Here is a 21360-nt window from a genome sequence, read left to right on the forward strand (position 1 = left end):
ATGAAGTAGTAGTCTTTGGCTGTATTTTAGATCAAGGGTTAGCAAACTTTTTCTGTGAAGGACCAGAGCTTTGTGGGCCATGTACTCTTTGTTGCATCTGTTCAGCTCTGCTATTATAGCCCTCAGAGCAGCCATGGACAGTATGTAAATGAATGAGAGTAGTATTCCATAAAACTTTATTTACAAAAACAGGTGGGCCAGATTTGGCCCAAGGGCTTAGTTTGTTGACCCTTGTTTTAGATCACAGACTCAGAATCTTGGGATTAGGAGGGAATTTAAGTCTTCAAGTTAATCATTTTCTGTGTGTGAATTACATCTTCAGTATTGCTGAGTTAGAGACAGGCCACCACTCAGCCTCTTGCAGTGACTCCAGTGATGGTATACTGTCTTGGGGTGCAAGCCAGTTCATTTTGGAGCAGGTATGATCGTTTTAGTGAGTTAAAATGTGCATGCATTCCTATAGCTTCCATCCAGTGGTCCTAGTTCTTTCTCGAAGACTCACAGAGCATAAATTCAAACCCTGCCATGTTCTCTCAGTGTGGTCTTTAAGCTAATTCATCCTATAGCTCTCAAACTAGATTATTCCTAGTTCTTTGAAAAGTGTGCTTTCAACTCTGTGGCCACAGCTCTCCCCCATTCCTTAACAGCTTTGCTCACCAATTTTCCTCAGCTTATCTGAATGTAAAATCCTATGTAGTTTTCTGGGTTCAACTCAGTCAAATGTTTGTCAGCTCTCTGTTCCCACAGAAATTTTTATCTGATAGAGTATCTTGTGTTAAAAAAAAAAAAAGCATTTGTGAAATCCTTACTAAATTCTAAGTGAGATGCTTGAAATGAGGGGGCACATGGGTGGCTAGGTCGGTTAAGCATCCGACTTCAGCTGAGGTCATGATTTTGTAGTTCGTGGGTTCGAGCCCTGTGTTGGGCTCTGTGTGGACTGTTTTCCTTTCTCTCTGCCTCTCTTCCACTTGCATTCTGTCTCTTTCTCTCTCTCACCTTCAAAAATAAACATTAAAAAAAAGAAGAGAAGAAAATATGGGTACTGAGGATACTATCACTCATTAAATAAGGTTCCTGTCTCCAGATATAATAAGTGCTCTTGCATGCCTGATTAAAACTGCTAGTTGTTTTAAATAGGTTATTAACTTCAGTTCCAAAACACTTGAAAGGTTTTACAGTCTTAAAATTGTATGTATTTTTAAGTACACTAAAAACACAAAACAAATATTCAAATATACTACTTACTAGAAATGTTTTGTACCTTTTGTTGTTAGGTTATGTACTTTTTACATAGACCTTGGAATATAACTTCTTTTAATTTTTTTTTTTTCAACGTTTATTTATTTTGGGGACAGAGAGAGACAGAGCATGAACAGGGGAGGGGCAGAGAGAGAGGGAGACACAGAATTGGAAACAGGCTCCAGGCTCCGAGCCATCAGCCCAGAGCCTGACGCGGGGCTCGAACTCCCGGACCGCGAGATCGTGACCTGGCTGAAGTCGGACGCTTAACCGACTGCGCCACCCAGGCGCCCCTAACTTCTTTTAAATAGTTGAAAATATTAATAGTTCTAATGTGTGTGAATCAGGATTTTCTCACTACTATGCTGGAATGCAAAATAGTAAGTATATGTAAGTGTGTGTAAGTATACTATGCTGGAATGCACAAAGTAGTAAGTATAAGTAAGTATATAGATTGAACTTTAAAAATAAAGTCTTATATTACTCTTACTTGTTTGGTATTGGGGTTTTGTTTTTTTTTGTTTTTTTGTAAGGGTTCGTTTGAAATAGGGTTTTGCTCTTTAAAAAATTGGGGGGCATCTGGGTTTTTTCAGTTAAGCATCTGACTCTTGGTTTCAGTTCAGGTCATGATCTCACAATTTGTGAGATCAAGGCCCTCATGGGGCTCTGCGCTGTCACATGGATTCTCTCTTCCTCCCTCCTTTGCTTTCTTTCTTGTTTGCTGGAGATAATGGTTAGTACATACAGTTATACAATAGCTTTGTAAGGAATCAAATGTCAACTAGTCTAGCCTCTCATTTTGTAATGAGGACACTGAAGCTAAATGGGATGAGTCAGTTGTCCAATATGTCATGACTTTTAAGTGTCACACTGCAGCTGGAAACCAGGCCTTTCTATCCAGTGTAGCAGCATGTTAAGGCTGATTAAGTATGAGTTTTTGGAGACAGAAACCTGGACTTGAATTGTAGCTATTCCATTAGCTGTGTGTGACTTTGGAAAGTTACCTTAATCTCTCTTATCTTTTTTTTTTTTTTAATTTTTTAATGTTTATATATTTTTGAGAGAGAGAGAGAGCACATGAGCTCTCTGTGAGGGGCAGAGTGAGGGAGACACAGAATCTGAAGCAGGCTCCAGGCTCTGAGCTGTCAGCACAGAGCCAGACAGGGGGCTCAAACTCACCAACTGTGAGAACCTGACCTGAGCCAAAGTCGGACGCTTAACCCAGTGAGCCACCCAGGTGCTCCTCTCTTATCTTTTGTTTTTCTATAAATCTGCCTAAAGTTGATGCTATTTATAAGAAACTTCAGGTGCATTGATGAACAATAATTTGCTTGCTGAAAAATTCAGTATATCTTCAGGGAAATAATTTGTTTGGCATATGTACCTTTATAAAAAAATTTTTGGGTTCCTGTGTGAATCAGTCAGTAGCGCGTACATCTCTTGATGTGGGCTCAGATTATGATCTCATGGTTCATGGGATCGAGCCCCACATAGGATCTGTGCTGACAACACGGAACTTGTTTACAATTCCTTCTTTCTCTCTCTCTCTCTCTGCCCCTTTCTTGCTTGCACATGCACTCAAATAAATACGTAATTAATTAAATCATTTGTTAGAACCAGTGCTTTTTTTTTTCCCCCTTCCTTTGGTAAAGTCATTTTTGGGAGCTGCTGAGCCTCAGAGACATGCTCTTTTATTTAATGGATCTTTACCCAAGATATCATTGGTAATCTGTGGTGATGATGTTTGTTAGTGATTAAGTTATTTTTTAATACTCTAATGTATTTAAAAATAAAATGTTCAATGAAGATGCATAGGGAGGGTTGAGGGATAGTTTTATTTATTGTTTAAATTGGTCCCGTTGGTTTAACTTAAGTTTATTTAGACCAATGTGGAAAATGAAATGGTTATTAGATCTCTAAAAGGTCTTTTAGTTCTGAAATTCTCAAGAGGGTAACATCAGTTGTAAAGATTTGGGGGATAAAATTTCTCTGAATATACTTTGGTTTGGTTTGATTTTTCATTTTCTTATTCTGGCCAGTATGTCAAGGTCTTTCTTGAAGGAAAAGGTACTGGAGGGTGGGCAACAAGAGAAGGATTTATAGGTGGGATTACAAATTGAAAAAAATTAGTGATTTATAGGTAGAGAGTGGTCTCAGCCATAAGAGTTTTTTTCCTTTCTGCTTTTAGGATAGAGATGGGAACAGTAATAATACTTGTAATAGCTGACACATAATTCTTACTGTGTGCATGGCATTTTTCTTAGCAGTTTATAATTTTTAGCTCTTAATTCCACAACAGCCTTCTGTGGCACTATTATTCCCAGTTTACATCTGAGAAAAGTGAGGCCCTGGGAAGTTAAGTAACTTGCTTGAGGTTCACACAGCTTAGCAGGTGATGGAGCTAGGATTTGAACACGCTCAGTCTTGCTTTGGACCTTGTGCTATTATGACCTAATTTGTTGAATTACTGAATAAATATTTTGAGAATTGAAGTGATAATACTGCTTACACTCCATTTTTGCTATTGAGGTAAAAACTCCAGGCAGGAGTCTTTGATGCTTGGGAGATGCCAATTTATTCAGTAAATGTGTAAAAAAATAATACCTGATACCTGCTTTGTGCCAGACATGTGGAAGTGAATAAAACAGACAAGGTTCCTGCCCTCAAGGAGCTTGTGCTCCACGGGGAAATCAGGTAAACAAATAGGGTAATTTCAGATTGTTACTAGTAGTCTGAAGAAAACTAACTGGTGTAGTAGATTGCAGGAATGGGGTTACACAAAACTTAAGTGTCCTGGAGATTTCATGGGGTTGGATACTGTCTCCCAAACATTTTTCTCTAATTAGCCCACATCTGAATTTAAAGAGAGTGTCAAGCACAAAAATGAATTTATTGTGCAAATCTTCAGAGCTGTTTATATTCTTTTGAACTTTTAATGTAGGAGTATGTTCTGCTGAAGAAACAAAGCCAGAGAGAAATACGGTTTTTAAAATATCAAAAAGCAATGAAAATGAGGGCAGCCACCATGCATGCCATGCTCTTTGGACTGGTGGAACGGTCCCTGGCTGCTTTCCTTAGTGCATTATTGTCAATTCTGTTTGTTTAAAATATTAGGGCTACTGAGTGTCAGCATATATGTGTCTTCTATGATTTTTTGTAGGGTCTAGGGCAGGATCCTCAAGTCATACATTACTTGAAAGGAGTTCTGCTGTCATTATAGTTTACAATAACAGTTTTTATACCTAGTGCTTTCTATGTGCCAGACTTATTTATTTGTGAAGAGGAGAAAGCTTAAAGGAGTTAAGTCCTTGTCCAAAGTCATGCAGCTAAAGAATATTAAAGCCAAGATTAAACCCAGGTCATTCTGACACCAGAGTTCATGGGATCTTAACCTTTTAACTAGATTGGTTTTAATGGTCCACTTCACACTGAAAAATATGCAAGAGTTTGCAAAATTGGACTTCAGGGAACCTCCTCAACTTTATCCAGTAGGTCCATGTTTTCCAGTTTCAAAATTCTGCAGTGGTTTGATTTCAGAGAGCAAGTAGTAGAGGGGGCATACTTCACAAGTATCTGTTTACAGAAGTCATGTGTTCTGTCAGCCTGTTTTCTGTTTAAATCATTTAATACAGTTAGAATTGGTTTAGATTAACCAAGTTAATTTACAAGATTAACTTGTAAGTACTTTTTTGCATTACCTTGCTTTTTATTGGGTTTGGTATTTGTCCATATGGTTACGTTGTACCTAGCCTTTAATTTGGTACTTTTTATTATTATTTTATATCAACCAAATTCTTTAATCTTAGGGAAATAAAGTAAGTAAACTGCAGATTTCTGACTGCTTAATTTTCACTGTTTTACATTAAGCTTTTGTGATGCTCTATTTTTTGTGATCCTTAAGCCCTATAAACCTTCCATTATGAATTTTGAATTAATTTTATTTAAAAGTTGTTTCATTTCTCTTTTTAGTGCACTGTTAAATTTGGGTAGCCCCTAGCCACATTTGTTAATAAGAACTTGAAATGTGGCTAGTCTAAATTGACATATGTTTTAAATGTAAATATGTGCTAGACACTTAGTCTAAAAAAAATATGAAATTATATTTTTTTATGTTGATTACGTGTTGAAACAATAAAATTTTCTAGTAAGCCTCTTAAAGAGGCTTACTTACTAGTAAGTAAGCTTACTTTCTAGTAAGCCTCTTAAAGAGGACTTTTTACTAAAAGTAAAATTAATTTTAGTAATATTTTTAACCTAATAGATCCAAAATATTAAGTTATATATGTGGCTTGCATTTGTGGTTCACATTATATTTCTGTGGGACAGTAGTAGTATGTGCAATCAGTAGCATCATAGGAATTCTACACTATAAGAATTTACCAAGACTAGACAAAACCTGTCATATCTAAATGTCCTTTGTTAGTGTTTTTCTTCTTCTAAAGACTAAAACTCCCCTAATTACATAGTTATCATAATAAAAGTGTTTATTTAAATACTTTGACCTGTATTGTATTTATTTAAATACTTTGATCTGTATCATATGAATTTAAGAAAATCTGTTGCTTGAATAACAAGTAGATACATAAGCCTCCAGTGACATTTCCCCACTCTTCACACCCCCTCCCCCATACAGCTGTTTTGAGGAAGGTATGATTAGAGCTTTCATTAGGATAATAGGTGGAAGAAACAAGCTATTGAAAATAATTAGTTTAATGTGATGCTAGTAATACTGGTCATAACATAACTTTAGTGAGTTCGACTTTTTATGGGAAAGCATAGGTCACCCTGATTCTTGTTTAAGGTATTTTTCTATAGTTTAAGAAACATTAATTTGAAACAAAATGGAAAAAAAATGAAGTTTTTTTTTTTTTTTTTTTTTTTTTTTTTTGTATTGGTTATTTTTTGGTTTTGGTAAAAGTTCATATTAAGAAACTGAATAATATTATTTTAACTATTTTTATATTAAATAAAAAAAGGTTATTGGGGCTCCTGGTGGCTCAGTTGGTTGAGCATCTGACTCTTGATTTTAGTTTATTGTTCATGGGATCAAGCCCACCTCAGGTTCTGCTGATGTGCCCAGCCTGCTTGGACTTCTTTCTGTCTCCTTCTCTCTGCCCTTCCCCTGCTCGCTCGCTCTCTCTCTCTCTCTCTCTCTCTCTCTCAAAAAATAAATTAAAAAACTTTAAATAAATAAAAGTTATTAAGCTTCATAGGGCTAAAGTCTTTTAATAGCCCTATAGTAAGTCTGCTCATAGTAAGTATGAGTAATTTACCAACTGTTGTACTATTCTGAAGGAGGTAGGTGTAAGATTAATTGGAGTCTCTGTAAACTGATCTATAAATGATTTTATACTTGTTAATTTTTTAAAACCTAAGATAACCAATATCAAGGTCATGTAGCAAAATGTTGATCAAAAGTTTTAAAATATCTGCTCTGTTATTAGTGTAGATTCATTACTCGAGGTCCCTATCTGCTCTGGGCACATCTTAGCAATAAGTGCTTTTTTATTGGTGGACTGTCTCCAGTAGCCAGGGAAGAGGATGTGCTAAAGCCATATAGCCTTATCACTTTGTGACTTACCTCCCAATTTTGTTTACTGACAACACAGCCCAGGAGAAATCAGTGATATGTTCCTCAAATTGGGCTTTTTACGGGATTATTCAGCTAGGGCTGTACTTATATAAAAAACTCTTTAACATATTTTAATACTAATTTTACAGATCCTTCTGCTGAGGAATTGCGAAAGCTAATGATGTTGCATGGAGGTCAATACCATGTGTATTATTCCAGATCCAAAACAACACACATTATTGCCACAAATCTTCCAAATGCCAAAATTAAAGAATTAAAGGGAGAAAAAGTAATTCGGCCAGAATGGATTGTGGAAAGGTAAGTTTAATTTTTAATTAATAAGTTTTTAAAATTGGAATACTTTATATTATAAACACACATTGCCTCTTAAGAGTGAAAAATAATGTCTTAACACCAGTGTACTCTTTAACCTCACATTGATAATTTAGGTAGCCTAGTATGTTAGTGTTCTTGCAACAACCTTAGCTACGAGGAATTAGGGGAGATGACTCAGGTAAGCAGCAGGAAGCAGTGATGGGAAGGGATTGGCTAAGCATGGTATTCATTCAGCAAATGCTTGTGCATCTCTGATGGGCTAGATGGTGCTCTGTGTATTTGGGAATTATCGATGAAGCAAACAAAGATCCCATCCCTACCTCTTGGAGCTTATGTGTTCTATTGAAGAAAACATAATAAACAGTATGCTTGGTATATGAGTAAATTCTATCCTGTGTTAAAAGTACATGCTAAGAGGTAAGAAGAAGACCAGGGTATTGTGGACCTGGAGTACTCAGGACAAAGAGGAAGAGCAGTTTCAGGTATTAATATCTTTTAGTTGTTACATTATGGTTCTTCTGTTGATTTGGAATTGATGTTCTAAATCAGCGGCCATTCGTATTAATTTCCTAAGTTTAAATATGTCATCTGAACCTTGGCAATGAGCCATAACTTAAGTGAATTTATATTTTGAAATGGTGTATATATATATATGAGTAGTTGTTAGATGTATGAAAATTAAAAGTGAAAATATTAAAATCCTCATTTGTAAAAGAAGGCTAATATTGACATGATATGATTATGTGAGAACTAGAAATAATTTGTGCAATTATCTAGCATAATGCCTGGCACATTGTTAGAGGCAAAATATAGAAGTTCCTTTGTTGTTTTATTTTTATTCTGTAAACATCAGCAATTGTTAAAAAATAAATTCCAAAATGTCAAAAGTATATATCTATTTATTTATTTGCTTATTCACTCATTTTAAAATTTTATTTATTTTGAGAGAGAGAGAGCATGCACTTGAGCAGGGGAGGGGCAGAGAGAGCATGTCAGCATGAAGCCTGATGCGGGTCTCGATCCCACTAACCGTGAGATCATGACCAGAGCTGAACCAAGAATCAGACGCTTAACCAACTGAGCCACCCAAGTGCCCCAAAAGTGCATTTTTAGAAAGTGCATTTGGCTTCCAGAAAACCATATGTATCTTAGAGATTAAAATTTTTTTAAACCTTGGGGGGTTAGGTTGACAGCCTATCCTTGGAATATGTCACCAGTGCCTTTTGCTGTTTTCTCATGACCTGACCCTTCATTACATCAGATCAAAGAATGTGGCTTTTAGCTATGTGTCTCCTTAAAAAAGGAGCTGTGTGGTTTTCAGTATAAGAAGTTTGTATCACCACCTCATGCCAGTCAGAGTGGCTAAAATGAACAAATCAGGAGACTATAGATGCTGGCGAGGATGTGGAGAAACGGGAACTCTCTTGCACTGCTGGTGGGAATGCAAACTGGTGCAGCCATTCTGGAAAACAGTGTGGAGGTTCCTCAGAAAATTAAAAATAGAACTACCCTATGACCCAGCAATAGCACTGCTAGGAATTTATCCAAGGAATACAGGAGTGTTGATGCATTGGGGCACATGTACCCCAATGTTTATAGCCGCACTTTCAACAATAGCCAAATTATGGAAAGAGCCTAAGTGTCCATCAACTGACAAATGGATAAAGAAGATGTGGTTTATATATACATTGGAATACTACTTGGCAATGAGAAAGAATGAAATATGGCCTTTTGTAGCAACATGGATGGAACTGGAGAGTGTTATGCTAAGTGAAATAAGTCAGGCAGAGAAAGACAGATACCATATGTTTTCACTCATATGTGGATCCTGAGAAACTTAACAGAAAACCATGGGGGAGGGGATGGGGGAACAAAAAAAGTTAGAGAGGGAAGGGGGCAAACCATAAGAGACTCTTAAATACTGAGAACAAACTGAGGGTTGATGGGGTTGGTGGAGAGGGGAAAGTGGGTGATGGGCATTGAGGAGGGCACCTGTTGGGATGAGCACTGGGTGTTGTATGGAAACCAATTTGACAATAAATTATATTTAATATGAAAAAAGTTTGTATCATTCCACAGTTGTACTGTGTGTTGTCATGTGCAGACAATCCTATCATCGTGCTAGGGCTAGAATTTTGATCTGAGGATATTAGTTTGACTTTGGAGGGAATGGTGGAGATCCATAGATAGTAGGAAAGTGGGTTGAAAAGGGCACTTGCTGAGTGGAACTTGATTTGCTTAGAAAATGGGAGTTTACATTAGAACTTTTTTTTCAAATACCTACTCTTCCTTCTTGCCCTGAATATAACTAGAGAGAATACAATCAAAAAAGCAACTTAAGGCAGTTACAAGTTTTAAAGTTCACCTGAGTGGATTTTATTTTGGTTTGAAGTCAGGCTTAATCATCTGTTTTTTAATAACTGAAGTTACTTTGGACATCCTTATCATATGGCCTGTTTGCTTCATTTTATATATGAGAAGGCAGAGCTAATAAGATATATCCAAGAACAGCAGGATTCTGAATTCAGATCTTTCTGACTCCTAATTGGGTCTGCTCTTTTCCGTTTAATTAAGTTTGATGTAGATGAGTTGGCCCTGTGGAAATGGATCAGTCTGGGCATATGTCTTAATATATAAAATAAATGCCCAGTGTCTGCATGTACTAGCATGGAATCCTTTTGCGCAATTACAGTACTCTTTCTTTCATACTGTAATCCCAGTCTTGTTCATCTCTTCTCAGTAGTGTTTTTATGAGATTTTATTGTAATTAAAATTTTAAACATTATTTTAGTTATTTAACGGATGACAAATGATACTCTTTTCTATAATTTTCCTGTTTTTAGTTTGAGCAGTTTAAACAGCAACTACCACTTCTAAGTGTTTGAGGTGATTGCTTTGCTTTTTTTTTTAAATTTTTTTTTCAACGTTTATTTTTGGGACAGAGAGAGACAGAGCATGAACGCGGGAGGGGCAGAGAGAGAGGGAGACACAGAATCGGAAACAGGCTCCAGGCTCTGAGCCATCAGCCCAGAGCCTGACGCGGGGCTCGAACTCACACACTGCGAGATCATGACCTGGCTGAAGTCGGACGCTTAACCGACTGCGCCACCCAGGCGCCCCGATTGCTTTGCTTTGATTAGAATTCCCTGGTGTCTGTGTATGTGCCATTAAACCTGAGTTAATGTGGGCATGAATATAAGGCCACGACTTCTAAGAGGCAAGGGAGTCCTTTAATGGAGAAGTTTTAGGTATGAGATTATTTTACTGAAACCTTTGCCTTGCAAATCTTATACTTTTATATAGTATAAATTAGGGATTTTCAAATTTTTGTCCTCATCCTTTTCTTCAGACAATGTAATGTGGATATCTGAAGGGTAAGATAGTTAATGAGAAGCTGCTGTGATTCACCCCACTGCCTCCTCAAGCCTGACAAGTGCTGTGGAGCACAGTTTAAAAATGCTGTCCTTAGTTATTAAGGCTGATTTTGTTTTTGTTCTTCATTTTGTGTTGAGTCTCTTGTAGCAGGGGACCCTGCCTCCTATGGTTAGGTTCCCAGGTGGGTCTGCTGGCAGTGAGAGATGGTGATTGTTGCAGTTTATACCAGCTCATTGGGGTCTCCTGCTGGGGGTAACTGGCTCCCAGTCAAACTCTGCCCTTTCTTTTTAAGCTCCCAAACTATAATATGTTAGCACATCTGCCACGTACGTAAACGATACTCTGAAGAGCCCATACTTCACATGGGCTAAAATGTTTCTAATTACATTAACTGTATAGATTAGAGTGCTTATTCAGTTCACTTACATAAAAGTTGACAGCAGTTTCGCCTCATGATTTCTTTCGTTTCTCTTGTGTTTTTGTATCTTGCCTCAATTTATTCTTTATAGAAAATGTATACGACTAATTTCTGGTATAGATTTGGCTTTTTTTTTTTTTTAATGGTGTCATTTACATTTTTTCTCACAGTATTACACAGTTCTTGTAAAATTATTTTTACTTGACTAACAAACCAACAGACACATTTCAGATGATTCCCCAATGACTTGTAGGTAGTATTTTATCAGAAAATACATTCTTGGTCTCCAAGAGCTCAAAAACAAATAGCTTATTTTCAGTATCTGTAATAAAAAACCAATCTGTACCCTGTAGGAGAGAGGGCAAGAAGTTGTATACGTATTTTTATACCTTTTATTCCCCTTCCTGAGCTCATGGTGTGGAAATTGGGAATTCTTATCCATTTTAGTTATTCTGGAAAAGCTTACTAGAGGAGATTTGAGAAAATCTTGATGATTCTATATGAATTGTTTGAGGGGGAGTTGTGGTAAAAATATTTAAAGTCATGAGGATTAAAGTATTGACTAGTCGAACTCGTGCTTGCAGTTTTGTCATCTTACTCTATTTCTTTTTCCCCTCATGTAATGTCGTTGGCCATTGACTTTTAAAGGAATATCTTATTCTTAAGTGTTTAAGTAAGATTATGTTGCATTAGGGCCACTAAAACAGAGGGAGAAGAAATAAACTAGGAGAATAGGTGGCTCATTGTTGGTGAAAAACTCCGTTGTTAACATTTATTTTTCATGAAACTTCTTTTCCTCAAGTATTAAACTCTTAAGTTGGTTTTACTTTTTTGTTTCAGCATCAAAGCTGGACGACTCCTGTCCTACATTCCCTATCAGCTGTACAGCAAGCAGTCCAACATGCAGAAGGGTCTCAACTTTAATCCTGTGTGCAAACCTGAGGATCCTGTGCCGGGTCCAAGCAGTGTATCCAAACAGCTGAACAACAGGGTGTAAGTTTCTCTAGATTGGGGAATGCTGCAAAGCTGGGTTTTAGCAGTGGGTGTGGGTACTGCTCCTGCTTTGCTGAAATAGAAACAAATACAAAACATGGCCATTTATCTATATTAAACATGTTAAAATATGTTTAAAGGTATCTTACCTAAAAATTATTTTGGGGGTGTCTACGTGGCTCAATTAAGCATCCACTTTGGCTCAGGTCATGATCTCATGGTTTGTGAGTTTAAGCCCCACATTGGGCTCTGTGCTGACACTGTGGAGCCTGCTTGAGATTCTCTCTCTCTCCCCTTTTCTCTCTACTCCTCCCCCACTTTTACACGTGCCCTCCCAAAAAATAAACTTAAAAATTAAATTTATTTTTATCATGAAAGTTTCATAAATAAAATGTAAATAAGGAAGCTTTCCCAATCAGTGTAGATTCCCCTGTTATACTAATGGATCTTAAATTACTGGAAGTAAAATTTTCCATGGATTTGCCCAAAATTACTTCCACATAAGTAATTTGCTGTAGAATGTTGCTTTCTCAAAAACCAAGCTAATTGCACCAGTATGCTTTTGTTGTGTGCTATATACATAATAAATGTGTTAACATTTCTAGGTTATTTTTGAAATTTTCCAAATTCATAGCAGTTTTACATATGTAAATATATTTACATTGGTAAAAATTTAGTTGGTGACCCTCAGTGTTAGAGCTAGAGGTAACTCTAGACTTTATTCCATGTGGCAGATTTAAAAAAATATATTGATTAAGCTTTAATTGCAGTTATCTTGGGTAAATTGGTTTCATGATTAATTGGTGTGTTGCCTTAACTTGTATATCAGGTGGTTTATTATCGCTAGTGTTCTCCTTATTTATTAAATTGCTTGCTTTGGGAGTTGGATATATATATATATTTAAAGACCAGAAGTCCAATTAAGCTGGGAGGATCTGATATCACTACCTTCAGTAGTTTTTGTTGTTGTCATTTGTATTTTATCTTGTATTCACTTATAAGCATATTCATGTTTTTCACATTACCTAACCCTTTCAATTTTTTTAGCACCATCAAGGTGCACAACAAATAATATCAGAAAATCTTTCCAAATGTGCAACTTCGTATTTTTCTCTTACAGTAATAAAAATAGGAACTAGGTGGTTGTTATTTTTAATTCTCCCTTGTGTCAGTTTTAGCAGGAATTTACCTATTAGATTGTACTTTTTAATACATGTACACTTTTGCCTAATTAATGTATGTCTCCCAATGATGTATTTCCATTACAGCTACTTTATGAATATCCATTTGTGTAGGCTGAAAAACTGTAGTACAGAAAGAATGTATATTAAGAATGTGTTTCTTGCCAGTGTTTGTAATTCTGTTGCATATGTTGCTAGTATACATGAGAAGAATCTTACTGTTTGTCACACAGAAAACTAGATGTCAGGCTTTTCTGACTTAACTCACTTTTGTTGCTTTCCATAATATTTATTCTTTAGTATATTCAGTACGTTTTATAAATTTCTTTGAAGTTCTTTTATGTGACTTCTTGTTCCCTTGCTTTCTCTTTATCTCAAGGGCCAGACATGTAGCAAATGAGGTTTTCTTTCCTTCCTCTTTTATTTTAATTGCTCCCTGATCTTCTATTTTCCCTTTTCACTGGCATGATCATCTGTGAAGATTGGACCTAATCAGAATTGCCTGTCATATTCCATGAGATGGTTCAGCCAGAGCCAACCCAGAAATGGGTGGTAATGTTTTGCATCTGTCTCATGTGTGACTTTTCTGTTTATTCATACTGTTACTGCTAATCTCTTGTGTTGGTATTAGGATGAGAGACTTTAGATTAAACTTGGTAATACTGTGGCAGCCTCACCAATGCCTGGGTATCATGTATCAGGCAACCTTCTCTGGAGCCTGAACTGTAATTGGGTTAATGGTGTGGGTGTTTCTAAGTAGAATGAATTGCTGTTCTGTAATTCAGGTTTTTGTTTTTGTTACTTAGATCATTTTTGTGAATGCAAATGAAATTTGTCTTTATTATAGAGTATTAACAAGCAAATATCTAGAGGAGTCAGAATGTGAATTTAGCAAAACATTTGTCATAGGTCCTACATTTATAAACTTGTCCTCCAGAAACTTGATCAGATTGCCTTGGACCACCCTGGTGTCTGAATATGCTTTTTTAAGAAATGAAATGCCATTTCCTTTGTTAATAAGCAGATGTCCTCATTTTACTAGGTATACATTTTACTGAATTACCCATACACATTAACCTAGTTCTTTTTACCTACTCATGACATTGGGCCTATTAAGGGATTAGTAAATACAGTCTGTCAGTCTTCCTGAGTGAAACTAACTGGCCCTAGGATTGTAGCAGTATCATATTTAATGTGTTGAACAATGCCTTACATAAAACTAAAACTAGGAATATTAATTCAGATAAAGTTTCTTATCCATTTTTATGGGAGTTATTTATGTTAACTCCCATAATTTATTGACTCCCTAGTAAATGCCAGATACTGTGCTACTGTGGGTATTTAGGGATTACAGGTTCCATTTAAATTTTAGTGGGAAGAATAATTGAAAATAGTTTTTATTTTTCTTCAACCTGAGATTCTTTTGTGTTTCTTCTTTGGGAGTATTTGAAGTTTGAAAAAAAAAGAACAAAACTTAAAAGACTTTATGTTCTAGGATTTTCATAGTTACCTTGCTACTTTGGTTTAGCTAAGAATTATCTTAGTTGGAAGAGAAAGAATATAAAATTTATGGCTTAATTTTTCAATTTTTAGGGGGAGAAATATTGAAGGTGTGCATCACTTAAGACCATGTTTACATTAAAAATTGTTTTAGCCTGAAAGTCACATATCAATTTAAATCTTTTTTTCTGTCTGTAGAAATCACATAATTAAGAAGATTGAGACAGAAAATGAAGTCAAAGTCAATGGAATGAACAGTTGGAATGAAGAAGATGCCAATAATGATTTTAGTTTTGCGGAGCTGGAGCACATCCTTCCAGGAAGGAAACAAAACGGAATTCCGCATCACAGAGACAGCACTGCCATTTTTAATGGACATACTCCTAGCTCTAATGGTGCCTTACAGATGCAGGATTGCTTGGTGCCCATGGGCAACAGTGTTGCCAGCAGGCTTTCTCCAGACTTTGCCCAGGAGGAGGAGCAGGCTGAGAAGAGCAGCACTGACTTCAGAGACTGCATTTTGCATCAGTTGCAACAGAGCACTAGAAACACAGATGCTGTGCGGAATCCACACAGAACTCATTCCTTCTCCTTATCATCTTTGCACAGTAACACTAAGATAAATGGTGCTCACCACTCCGCTGTTCAGGGGCCTTCAAGCACAAAAAGCACTTCAGTACCTGCTCTTAGCAAGGCAGCACCTTCAGTGCCATCCAAACCTTCAGATTGCAATTTTATTTCAGACTTCTACTCCCACTCAAGACTGCATCACATATCAATGTGGAAGTGTGAATTGACTGAGTTTGTCAATACCCTACAAAGACAAAGTAGTGGTATCTTTCCAGGAAGGGAAAAGTTAAAAAAAATGAAAACAGGCAGGTCTGCACTTGTTGTAACTGACACAGGTAGATACTTACTAACATTGTTTTCTTAAGAAACAATAGTACTTGACCATTTTGTTCTTAAGGTGTCACTGGTATTCTGATCAGTACTAAGCTCTCATAAAAGTCTTTAGGAATATCGGGGCATGTAAGTTAACAGTAAGTATAGCAGATTATAGAAAGCTTTCTTCCTTATTAAAATATTTTTTACAAATTTAGATTTAAATGTTGGCTAGCTGAATATTTTCAGGTAACTTAAACAGTAACAAGGTTGGGATTCTGAGCATTCATGCCTCAGTTGTTGAAATTTTGAACTGTGTAAAATATAACATGTAATTCTATCCAGTGCTCAAATTCTTGTAAGAATAAATTGGTTTGGTAAGAGTAACTTAATTCTAGAAGCTGGCATCTGAATGACTTTTAAATTATTAAAGAACTGACTTAATAACTACTGTAACTACAGTGGTAAACTTGTAGTGAGATTAAGTATTTTCACATAATAGTAGATGGGTTAATTGTATTTTGTTTTTTAATACTTTTCTTGTCTTCAAAAGCAAACAAAACCAACAATTACAGACTGTATTTCTATGCAGTCATTACTAATTAGTTTCTGGTTTGAGGTTTTAGAAACTTTATAGAATATATGGTTTTGTTTTGTTTTTTAGAGAGATATCTCAGATTATCTCATATTACCTTTTAACTTATAGCTATGGAAACTGAGGTACAGAGAGAAGCTCATGGTTCTGCCCTAGACAGTGATAGAGCTTCTCCCTGTGGGTTTTTTTCTATTATGTTTTGTTGTGTTTGATGTAGTCCTAAATACTTTGTGTTACTTATGAGATATTTCAGAATAATGTTACAGGTATTAGATTATCCATTCATCATCCCTTGGCCTCATATGGTAAAGGTCATTTAATTTTGAAAGCTGCAAAGAATTATTATGAATTAGTTTCATGAATGGAATAAAATGATAAATTTTTATATTGTATGAAAGCATTCAGTAGGTGTTTGGTATATGTATTCTGTACTACTTGAATATTTAAAGCAGTTATTTGGGGTTTATATTATGTTTATATAATATTTATATAATTTATATATAATAAATAATAATATAATATATATATAATATATAATAATTATATAATAATTTATATAATTTATATATATTTATAAAATTATAATTGTTAAGATTTATTTTCTAAATCATTTCTTGAGATAATACAGAGGATAGCAAGGAAGTGCATGGCTTGAGTTCAATAATGTATCCTTAATCCAAATTCTGACTCTGCAGGGCCATGGGCCAGTTCACCTCTCTGGGTCTCAGTTTCCCCTTCACGGTGGAGTGATAGGTGGTCCATGGTGCTCACTTTGTGGGCTTCTGAACTTAAGGGAAGATAACACGAACAAAGGCTTGTTGCCTTGCACATAGTGAGAACTTGGTGCTTTCACACTGCTTTCACAGTCACAATTTGGTAAATGTAGTAGTCTGAACCATTGGGGAGTAAAAATGTAAGGTTTTGGAAGCTTATTCTGAAGACTTAACACCTTCAGTACTAGTATTCTTAAACCTATCAACAGAAAACTTTTTTATGAGATTAGAACTTTTTTTTTTTTTAACGTTTATTTAGTTTTTGAGAGAGACAGAGCGGGAGTGGGGGGGTGGGCAGAGAGAGAGGGAGACACAGAATCCAAAGCAGGTTCTGAGCTGTCAGCACAGAACCTGATGCAGCCCGACGCGGGCTTGAACTCATGAACCACAAGGTCATGACCTGAGCCTAAGTCGGACGCCTAACCAACTGAGCCACCCAGGTGCCCTGAGATTAGAACTTTTTAAAAGCTTGGAGTTCTTATTTCCAAGAATTCTATATTTTAGAGGACTAGGAAAAAGGTCTAAGGATGGAACTGATAAAGAACAAAGCTCTAGTTGTGGCTGGATTGGTTGCAATAACCCTGATAAACCAAAATACATAGCTCAGGGTGATTAGAAGGCAGAGTCCTTAGGAGAGGACACTACCCTTTTCTTGAAAGTGGCATATATGCTTCAGAGCTGATTTTTAATAGTGTTTAATGGCTAAAGGAGGAAAATTGTATATATTTACCTACAGATTTATATGTAGGTATTTGTTTTATAGACTTTTTCTAAATATATCTAGAGCAACAATGTGATGGTTCCAGGGCTCAAATCAGACTGCCTAGAGTTGAAATCCAGTTCAGCTTCTTCTTACTGGCTGCATAACACAGTCATTAACATAACATAATATTAATCTATCAAATGGACCTAATAAGATTATATATTTCATCATATTGAGAATTTAAATAAATGCATGTAAACCTCTTAAAACAGTGCATGACACGTACCAAGCACTCTATACTGGCAGTTTTTACTGTTTTTTTTATCAAGGAATATTTGTAGACTGCATATGGAATACTGATCATCTAAAGTTACTTAGCTCCACGTAACTATATGAAAGTACTTTTATACATTTTAATAAAATATTCACACAGAAATAACTTTAAGTCTTTAGACATACTTTGGATGAAAGACTTAATAATTATTACAATATAGATTAGGAAAACATGCTATCTTCATAATTGATTTCAAATTATGTTTGCAAACTAAATTTATATCTCTGGATTATGTTTAGAGCCAAAGAAACTGACGTTTGACCTTGCTTGAAGTGATTGAAATATTCTGTAATAGATACTGTATTTTTTGAGACTTCATTCAACTTATAGGCACTTAAAGTACAGTTTTTAAAATTAAATAGACCTGATTTTTTTTTTTGATATTAAAAATTAGCTTCGGGTTTGAACATTTTCTTTTTCCTTCTAGGAAATATGTCAGTATTGAGTTCACCCAGGCATCAGAGCTGTATAATGCATGTTGATATGGATTGCTTCTTTGTATCAGTGGGTATACGAAATAGACCAGATCTCAAAGGTCTGTATTCTTGTTCATATTTTAAGAAAACTTGATATTGTTATAAATATATATTCTAAGGGATCATAAAACCTTCAAGAAATATTATTTTCATTTTCCTTGGCAAAATAAATCCTTGCTTCCAAGTTTTCTGACTCAGTTATCAAGAAAGATAAAGGGAAATTAGAAACATTTTGTTCTCCCTGTGGAGGTTAGGTCTTTTAGGGAAGAATACTCCTCTTCAGCTGAAAGATCTCATCTAAGACTAATAAGACTGGTACTTGCATTGGGCATTTTCTATATTTTTACATACTCTTACTTGGTTATTAAATAGAAATTTTATGGTAGCATCTTCCGCAGTTTGGGTCCATGTGCTTTCCTTCTCTTGGGTAAATAACTTGATTAACTGTTCTGATGATGCTAGTGCACATTCCAACTTTTTGGTTTGAGAATAATTTTGCATTATTGAATATTGCTGAGATATGCTGTCATCTTTGTTTTAATGGAATTTCAGATATTTGTGAGTTAATCAATACTTTTAAAAACATTTATTCTGGATTTTTCAGTAGTTCTGTCGGTGCTTGAAAGATGTAACTATTAGCATTTTCTTCTGAGAGTCTGTTCTTTTTCAGGAAAGCACAGAAACTGCTGGGTTAACACCAGGGCTTTATTTGTGTCATGAATAGCTACTGCTTCAGCTTTTAAGGGAGTTTAGAATATTTAAAGAATTGAGTTTAGCCTGATGAGTCACTCTGATGGTAGTATTTTTTATCCTCACAACAAATGCATTCAGTAACATATATATGAATGATGCATGCTATTGCTTTAAGAAGTTACAGTTCTTTTGTAACCTAATGCATACGCAAGGAAATGATACCTGAAAGATTTTATAACTAAACCAAAAACTGAGGGACTGTATTCTCAAGTTTATTATATAGTAGGTCAGATTGTGGTCCCTTTGCATATATATTTGTTTCTCTTGTTGTAAAATTGAAAGATTGGATGTTACCTTACTTTTCTGATACGAGAAATATAAAAAGTCCAGATGTAGTTGGTTTTCTTACCCTCTCCCACCATTCCAGTTTGAATCTAGGATCTGAGTTGACTCTTCTCTACTGTAAGAAACCAAACAAAAATCATGGGAAAGGAAGTGATAGCGTTTTAACTTGAATAAATGTATCATATTGTCATAAATAGTTTACTTTTTGGAGGGTGTTGAGAAACTTAGATGATTTTTGTATGGTGATTGAGAATGTTTAAAGATACTAGCTCCTTATGGACTAATGTCTAAAGCTAAAGAAAATATGTCATATTTTTAAAACTTTTGAAAATGTTTCCTTTACATATTGCCATGTTAACATTCCTATATTTAGATTTAAAAATAATTTTTTTTTCCTCACAGGAAAACCAGTGGCTGTTACAAGTAACAGAGGCACAGGAAGGGCACCTTTACGTCCTGGCGCTAACCCCCAGTTGGAGTGGCAGTATTACCAGAATAAAATCCTGAAAGGCAAAGCAGGTACAAATGAGCTCTCTTTGAAGTCATAATGCTCCTGTTGAAGACGTCTGGATTTTGCTGCTGGTATTGTCATTACAGAAATGAAAGAGTTGAAATAATTAGCTTTTTCATTCAAGGGTTTTAAAGGTGTCAGTGACATCTTAAAGCAAAATCTGCATGCAGTACAAATGACTGGTTTATAGTCCTGCTTTGTTGAATTGGATGATGATATTTTCCTGGGATAGAAAAGAATGTTTTATAGGGTGTGATTAGTTTGCTTTGTGTATATTTAGATTGGGATAAAAATAAAATCATGGACATCATTTTGTGGTGGTCTCTAGACTCAAGTTGATTACTAGTTGTTTGGTCACTGATCAACAGTAAAGACACTAAAGATTTGTGTGAGGCTGTGGAATAAGAAATAGTAGGACTTTATTTATTGGAATAAGAAGATAAATACTAGGAATCATTCCCCATATCTTTGTTGAACCTGTTTGAACATTTTCTTGCCTCACTGGCTTTTGAATTTTTTGCTATTAATAAAAATCATAAATTATACTGATCACAGTATTAACATTTTTATGTCTGTTTTTTCCCCCTGAGTAAATTCCCTGAGAAATATTTGATTAGAAATTAAATTCTTTGTCATTGATCAGTTTCCTCTTGAATGTCTGCAAAGCCAAAAGTTTTTAAAAATTAATTTTCCAGAAGAATATTAATCAGAAAGTAGTCAGAAATATACAGTGGAATGGAAGGCAAGCAGTTAAATTTCATCCTGATTATTTCAGGTTCCTAGTTTTCAGTTATAAGAATTTGGGATTATTTTAGAAATGATCTCATAGAAATTAAGGCAGAAGGAAAGCCACTGGACATATCTGAGGAGTTTTTTGGAATTACAGTCTTTTTGTTGGTTGTGATTATCTGTTTACATGGTATGAATACAAAAGACAATAACTAGAGATAGAACTTTATGCTTCATGTGTACCTGTATTTTCCAGATTTCCTTTCTCTTGGTTATTTAAATCTTTTAAGAGATTTTTGACATTCCAACATTTTGTGTGTCATGAATAGATCTTGAAGTAGTCAGTATTGAGCTTAAGATTTAGTTGTATTGTGGTATGTGGCAATACGGGTAGTTTCTTAAGTATTGGTAGTATGGTTTTGTGCTAGGTTGGTTTCTAGAAAACAAGTAAGTAGCTTAAGGAAATGCATACTTGTCACATTGGGCAGTCAGTGAAAAACTTACTGAATGAGCGTTGAAAGAAGAAAAAATACCATGGACATACCGTTCAGTAATGTCTGTCAGTTATGCAGTACTCAGTTTCTCTGGTGGGTAGAATCTTGTGTTTGCTACACACATCTGTATTTCAGCAGTCTCTGCCTGGAAGTTTGGCCTTGGCAAGCACACATCCCTTAGGAGTAGCAGAGAACTAGTCCTCTTACATCT

General features: G+C 35.5%; 1 protein-coding gene across 12 annotated transcripts in view; it reads left to right on the forward strand.

Moving 5' to 3' along the window:
* Positions 1–21360, forward strand: part of REV1 (REV1 DNA directed polymerase) — a 92064-nt gene that overhangs the window by 40190 nt on the left and 30514 nt on the right. For all 12 annotated transcript variants that reach the window (XM_030310406.1, XM_030310400.1, XM_030310401.1 and 9 more), the window contains 5 exons: positions 6961–7129; positions 11781–11933; positions 14813–15519; positions 18329–18436; positions 19818–19934. In XM_030310406.1, coding sequence (XP_030166266.1) covers positions 6961–7129; positions 11781–11933; positions 14813–15519; positions 18329–18436; positions 19818–19934 — 1254 coding nt within the window. The remainder of the gene's footprint in view (positions 1–6960; positions 7130–11780; positions 11934–14812; positions 15520–18328; positions 18437–19817; positions 19935–21360) is intronic.

Source organism: Lynx canadensis, chromosome A3 (genome assembly GCF_007474595.2).
Source record: "Lynx canadensis isolate LIC74 chromosome A3, mLynCan4.pri.v2, whole genome shotgun sequence".
Taxonomy (NCBI): domain Eukaryota; kingdom Metazoa; phylum Chordata; class Mammalia; order Carnivora; family Felidae; genus Lynx; species Lynx canadensis.